Source organism: Drosophila erecta, unplaced genomic scaffold (genome assembly GCF_003286155.1).
Source record: "Drosophila erecta strain 14021-0224.00,06,07 unplaced genomic scaffold, DereRS2 tig00000246-arrow-arrow-pilon, whole genome shotgun sequence".
NCBI lineage: Eukaryota > Metazoa > Arthropoda > Insecta > Diptera > Drosophilidae > Drosophila > Drosophila erecta.
In genome coordinates this window covers 570,710-578,055 of record NW_020825214.1, presented here as the reverse complement: position 1 = coordinate 578,055, position 7,346 = coordinate 570,710, and the positions used below count along the sequence as shown (strand labels likewise).

The following is a 7,346-nucleotide window of genomic DNA, read 5'->3' as shown; positions in this document are numbered from 1 at the left end:
TACTATGTGTTGAGTTACTATTGACTGCCTTCGTCTCTTCAACCATTCCGATTCGGCACTATGCGATCTTAAGGCCCTGTTTTCCAGCTTCCAATAATACACGCTACTAATCGCTTGAAAGGTCTTGGGAGTAGGCCGATCCGACTTCTGATGACGGAGACCCAGTCCGTGTTTTTCTTCTTCACTGTCAATATTTTCAATTGCAATTGTTCTCACTAAATGAACTTACGTGAGCGTCGCTCTCTCACTTCTTTTTTTTTTGTCTATTTGTCAGCTTGAGTATGCTCATTTGAGTATGCTCTCAATCTCTGAAATCCCTTTTTATTCATAAACTCGCTCTTTAATCTTAACAAAGCATAATAATATTACATTCAAAAATAATATATTATGTTGGAAATATATAATGCCCCGACTCGGCCTTCCTGACAATCACACGTCCTCGTGTGTTATGTCACATTATATTGTTCTTACATAAAATATTATTTTCCTTTTCTTTACCTTTATTGTTGTAAAAAAACTTTCAGCCATTAATGACCTTTTTCCCTTTCAAATAAAATAAACATGTAAAGGGTTGTGCAGCCGGTTGGAAATCTTTCATATTTAAATACAACATTTAATTAATATTGATTATTCTCAGCATCACCATAAATAGTGTGCCCCACCAAATAATATCACGCTGTACTCGTGCACACCATTCAAGCTGATGCTAAGTTAATCAATGGTTATTAAATGTTGTATGTAAATACATCCCCTTCAACCCCCTCCGTAATCAGCACAGAAATACGTTCAGTTTAATACAGCAACAACTTTGGAACAATCAAATTACAAAACAGTTTGTAAATATGTTTAAAAAAAAATAAATCGACAAAACCTAAAATTTTTCAAGTTCCAAGTTTTATTTAAAAAAGACGAATGATTCCTTCGGCGGTTAGAATCGAAGATGTACAATTTTTTATATAACGACCCATATATACCTTACCTTATTATTTTTTTAAATGCTTATCCTGTAGCTGGGCGATTGATTTATCATCTTAAGTTCAAACACCAAAGTTTCCGCTTTAACTTCAAAAATCACATCGTTTAGGTCTGAACATTTTATTTTACTATTACAGAATTGATGATTGCTATGCGGACAACTTTTAGATGTGGGTTTGGTATTTCAACAATTTCACTTACAAGTGTTGTGGCATTTTTTAATTTAATAATTAGTTTATTTAACTCTAAAAATAAAAGAAATATAATGGCGTCAATACACTGATAATTCTTAATAAATGTCATTTCTAATGATATTATATTTTGACTTTAAAATTATTGCAAAATTTGTTCCGCAGGTCAGGATGTTGTTACATTGTCGGTACCGAAATCGGTCAACATCGCTCTGAAAACTTGTTGTAAGATAAATCATAGGTTATTCATAATTTATGTACTTACCATTATAGTATTAAAGGTTAAGTCATATTTCTTTGATGCAGATTCGAGTTGATCCGAGTTTAAAATAATATGTTGCTTAAAATAGTAAATCGTTGAAGCATCTTTACTTTCCAGCATTCCATTTAAATGGTTTATCCTAATATTTCTATTGCTTAGGAAGTGCAACTTTTCGTCTATAAAAGACAATTCCAAAGAGTCATTGTGAATGCAAATGGCATTGCAAAATATATCCGCTATATTAGAAAGAGTGAATTGACTTCCTAGACTGCAAGCCTGCCTTATTTTTTTTATATCTGGTTTCTTTTGCAGCAATAACTTATTGTTCAGACTAAATCTCCCAGGAACTATTCTTCCACCAAAAATAGCACGAAATGTATGTCCACAACTTACTACCGGTATGTGAAAAAGTACAGCACATGTTTGGTTATTAAGTTCAACAAGTTCCATAAGCTGACTTTTAAAATTAGGCAAATGTTCGTTTTTCATTTTATTTAACGCTACAACCACGTTACATTTTTGATTAACAAGTATTTCTGTAGGCAAGAGGAGGACGCTGATGCGGTTTTCATAAAACGTCAAAAGCTTCCAAAATGTCCTCTGCAACAGGAGCCGGCTATCGATAAGACTGACCTTAAGCACAGCATATATACAACTTGTCTGAGCATCAAAATTCTGCGCTGCCTGTAGAAGAACATTATCCTCGACAATGCTAGGTACTTGAAGGTGGTACTCCAGTGTTATTTTAATAGGCGCACCTAATTTCTGGCTATTTTTACTCATAGAAATGAGTTGCTGTTGCCTATACTCCTTATGTAATTTTTGCCTTAGAAAATCGGGCTGTTTTTTATATACCTGCAAGGCTTTGGCGTTGTGCTGCAATCTCTTAAAAGCTGAGGGTGTAAGGTTTGGCGTTGAAAAATTCAACGTTTGACCATTCATTTCGGACATCCCAAAACGAATGCAATATAGTATGTTGTTGTCGCTCAGGCAAAACAATTCTTTTTTTTGGTCTATCCAACTACATCCGTAAATCCCATACACTGGCTTTGCCAAGGTGTAGACAAAACACTCGTCAAGCTGGACGTTGTACTTGAATCTCAGTCGCACCAGTTGGTTTCCGTCCGTGTAATAGAAATCGCCATTGTCACTTGTTGCATCGTAGTCCAGCCATTCAGAACCTGTGTGATACATTTGACGCTGTTTTATAGAAAGAAGTCTAGACATGTACCACATGTCTACACTGCCAGAGCTGAGAAAAACCAAGCATAGGTTCTCGATTGGCAGCAGTTTGATGAATTTAACGTGCGCTGCATATATGCATAGAAGCTCGATATTATAATCTGGACCGGTACTTTCTGATCTTTTTTTTTGTTTATGAGCCAACGCAAATACATGTCCAGCTATGCTAAATATGTAAACATTATTTAGTTCCACTGTGTTTGTGCCAAGAACACTTCGCACAAACTGTTCTTCCTTTTCGGTAACTTTTAAAGTTGTCAGAGTGTACTCATTATGCTGCCAGTCGCACTGAAATATATTTTGCTGGTCGAAAGTTATGTCAAATGTATGTTGCAGTGTACACTTGTCCTTTTCTAAATTAGGAATGTCAATATACGTCTGCAGCAGCAGTCGTCGATTGTCTATTCGAATGACGCTGAATCCTTGGTCGACAATAGCTAAACAACGAACTTCACTGATCCAATTTATTAAATTCAGCGCCTTAAATGAGGTAAAGCTGTATAACTCTCCATTCGACATATGCAGAATCGTGTTGTACCTCAGAGTATGCACACTCCTAATATAACCTCCTTCACCTTTGGGCAAAGGAATACGCACAGCAGTCATTTTTGTCCTGCAGCAATCCACCGGCATCTTAAAGCGTATGTTTAGCAAATAATACTTGTCCCAAGTGATAAACACAGACTGATCGTCAGATGCCGCAACTAGACAAAACCCACATGCTTGGAAAAGAGAGTCATCCCTGACCAACCATTGCCTCAAAACAATATCTTCGGACTTATTGTGGGGTCCCATATTTAGTGTTATAATAAATGAAACTTTGGCTGATTAAAGCGGGAATACGATCTTTATTTATAGGGGGAGTTCCTAAAACTAATCTGTATTCCAGTAACAACACAGACCCACTAAACACATCCCTGCAAATGACTCTTTTAACAATTACACTTTCCAAAGATTCACACGGACTCGAATTTCCCAGACGTTTTCCGAGATTTTATTTCGAATGTATTTTCCGTATGTAGTTACTGTCTTTTATAAAAGCCTTAAGGAAGCTACTTGCAAATCTTTGGTGTAAAAGCCCAAAGCGTCATCGCATTTTAAATTAACAAATGTTTTAATTTGATAAACAAACATTTTATTGTGGAGGTACCTCAAAATCCGGAAAATTTAAACGTGCATACTTATGCACATTTGTGCATGCAAAGTTCTGAATTACGATCTCATTTGGCTTAAATGATGTCTTAGATAAGATAATTTATAGATAATTGTATTGGGACGCAAAAAGGTGAATATCGCTTTTGAAACTTTTTCTATTCGTTCGTGTTCTAATAACAGACTCAACATCAACTACTCTTATATCACAACAGGGTTTGCAATAAGTTAACTGCACTACAAAAAAAAGATGACATACTTTAAATTCTAATACTCTTAACGGCTTTACCAAAAGTCAAAAAACAATTTTGTTATGCACCAAAGAAAGGTTTAAAAAATGCCCTTAATAAAACATGAAATATATTCACATTAGGGACAATATAACTCAATCTAGTGTGCCACAAAAGGTGAAAGCCATCGATGAAAGGGTTTTTAAAAAGAAATTTGCTAACAAATTTCCATCGTTGCACAAGCAGTCCATTTATTATACGTATTGATGTGATATGTTTGTATGTGATTTGTTAATTATATAATTTTTCATAATTATTCCTTAAAAACTGTTTTAGATGCAATTATTGCATAAAAAGGACCCAAATATCTTATATTTTATAAAGGTAAAGGTCTTCTGTACTGTTGCACGTTTTTAAATATACACATTTAGATGCAAAATAATAAAAAATAAATTAAAATAATTAGATGCATCGATGGTACTCACATTAGGATAATGAATTGCCGAACAATTTAATTTGAAAAGAAATGGCTATACTGTTATATGTATATAGTAAATAGCAAGGTGTGATGTTTAATGTTATGTTAAAATAGGTTAACCGTTTTTTCATATGAGTGTTTAATTAGTTGTTTGTCTTAGGACTGTGCATCCTGGTTCCTATAGATATGTAATTAGGACCTTGAAATCCTTTAAGGCCTACAAGGCCTAGCAAAACATATATCTGTTGCGTTTGTGCAATTGATTTATTTCACGAGGAAATATATAAAAATCGAAGGTCTATGTTTTTATAGAACAAATTTGGATATATCGGACTTCTAAAGTCGTTAAATATTTCTCTTATGTTAAATTCTGTTTATTTAGTAAATACATTTAATTTTGTAGTGTTTTTAATTTTAATATAAATATAAATTATTTAAGTTACTTATATTTACTTTCTAAGGATACAACTATAAGGTTTTCACCAATTTTTCGAAACCTAATTGTTACTACTATTTTCTCCAATGTGCAAGTTAAATTTGTACAGTTTTACGCGTAGTTCCCAACGAATATAACTCCAATTCCTCCCAAGCTGCCGCCCCAGTCATCCTATCTCCTTCGGTAATATTTTGGGCAATGTTAAGGAGCTTAAGGAGTCTTTCGATGATATAATCTTTAAAAAATAAGAAACAACAAAGTAAACATTAAACTTACTTTACTTACGTTTTGAGCTTGAGATGAAGATCTTAGTTCCTTTTTTCTGTTTCCTCTAGCTAATTGATTGGTCAATTGTTTTCTCAAATCGATTCAATCAAAATTTCTTTGCACTTTTTACTAAACAAGGTGACAGCAGTGGTCCTAACCGAAAAAATACGAATCAGGACTGGCCTATACAATTTATAGCCGTTACTTTTATAGTAAAAGAAAGCCATTCGAATAACAAGATGTGTAATGTCATACTATTATTTTGCACACGATTTTTTTTTTTTTGCTGGCTCTAGAGCTGGCTCCAGGCTCGCTCTAGTTTTTATTAAATAGCCAGAGAGAGTGAGAGCTACCTGTTACAAGTTCTTAGAATTTAAAAGTGTATTACTTTTGTTCATTGTCACCATGAAAATACTCTTATTTGCATTGCTTAAATATGATAATTATTCGAATAAAGCATAGAAATAGTAAAAGCCGAATATGCATATTTATATAATATGTACATTCCCTACATTACTTTATAAATATTACTTTTACTATATTTATTATAAAGGAGAGCAATTTTTGTTGCCACCAAAAAAGTAGCTGCATGTAATGCAACCAATGTATGGCCGGTACGCATCTAATTTCGTTAAAAAGTAAGTAGCAGGAAGAATGATGTGTTTCCGGTACCTATATTTGTATATTCTTGATAAAGATCACTACGTATGAACTTTGATGTTTATTAAGCAAACGGATTCTAGTAACGCAAGTAACGCAAGTGCAAGTTTGTTTCAAGACGGTGGCACCCACTCCGTCCATAGACCGAAAACTCTTCAATACGTTAATTCCCTGACATGGGAAAATTTTTTAGATTGCTTTCATTTCATATATGTCATGTCAATTAATATCGATTTGCCTATAACATTTTAGCCACGCTAAAAGCTGTCATGCACACAATATTGAATAAAAATCGTACATTTCTATAGATTTTGTGAAAAGAGTTTTCGACTATTTAGATTATATAATCTTGCTTTCAGCCGGTCTGTCCGTCCCGTATGAACGTCGAGATCTCTGGAAAAATAAAAACTAGAAAGTTGAGATTAGGCATGCAGGTTCCAGTGACAGACGCTGCGCAATGATGTTGCCACGTCCACTCTAACGCCCACAAACCGCAAAAAACATAATTATTAATAAAACATAAAACATAAATTTGTTTCATTATATTATCGATTATCCTATTTTCTATCAATATGATAGAAAAAAGTTAAAATCGTTTGCACTTCCCCCAGCTTATTAAGGGGTATCTGAATGACGGGGAACTCGACTATAGCGTTCTGTCCTGTTTTAATATGCTAAAATTCAATTGGTGTTACAGTAAAATTTGTAGTATTGTACATATGTTTTAAGGGTGTAATTAACAAGAGCACTGGTTAAGAAGTGTTTTTAGTTTTTACTATTAAATTAAATTATCAAATTCATTTTTAATACCTTTTATTTATCTACATATTTCAATCAATTTATTTTACCTACAATCTTACAATCTTTCATCAAATTTTCAATAAAATTACAATTTCCTTAAAAGCTGTAGGTAAAGGAGGTTTCATTTAAAAGAAAGACGGAGCTCCTATGTATGTAAATAGTAAGCCCTTGCACGCAACCATTATTATTTTAAAACAATATATGTATATTAATTTTTGTCACTATATTGATTGAAATTTGATTTTTGCATCCAAGAATGGATCTCCATTTTAGTTAAGAAGTGATCGTATTATTACTATTATTAATTCTATAATTCTATAATTAATTCTATATTAAAATTAAATTATTTTTAAAATAATAATATTATTATATATTTTTATTTTATATAATATATTAATAATAATAATATTTAAATAATTGAAAGTAATTGGTTTGGAAGTGGAAATTTTCCATAGTTAGTACCGTTCACACCTCTAATAGCTGTTTTCCCATCCTTAAGTTGAGATGTGGAATAATCAATTTATCTATTCTAGGATTCGAAAATATATTAAACTCAAGTGGGCTCTTCTTTCAAGTGTTCCATAATTCATGTTATGTCATTGACGCTGTCTTGCCTTAGATTGGATAATATTTATTAGTGAATGGTATATTT

General features: G+C 32.9%; 1 protein-coding gene across 5 annotated transcripts; it reads right to left on the bottom strand.

Annotated features, from left to right (window-relative positions):
* Positions 1 to 935: 935 nt before the first annotated feature.
* LOC26526865 lies at positions 936 to 3,579 on the bottom strand. Of its 5 annotated transcripts, none has more exons than XM_026982897.1 (2): positions 1,432 to 3,579; positions 936 to 1,220 (listed from the first exon to the last, which is right to left on the bottom strand). In XM_026982897.1, the coding sequence occupies exons 1-2, from the start codon at positions 3,463 to 3,465 to the stop codon at positions 1,215 to 1,217; spliced, it is 2,040 nt and encodes a 679-aa protein (XP_026838698.1). In that variant the 5' UTR covers positions 3,466 to 3,579; the 3' UTR covers positions 936 to 1,214. The 5 variants fall into 5 exon arrangements, with proteins under 5 accessions (XP_026838698.1, XP_015012869.1, XP_026838699.1 ...); XM_015157383.2 differs by lacking the exon at positions 936 to 1,220 and adding an exon at positions 1,227 to 1,378; XM_026982898.1 differs by lacking the exon at positions 936 to 1,220 and having other exon boundaries at positions 1,528 to 1,604; positions 2,284 to 3,576.
* Between the last annotated feature and the right edge of the window lie 3,767 nt (positions 3,580 to 7,346).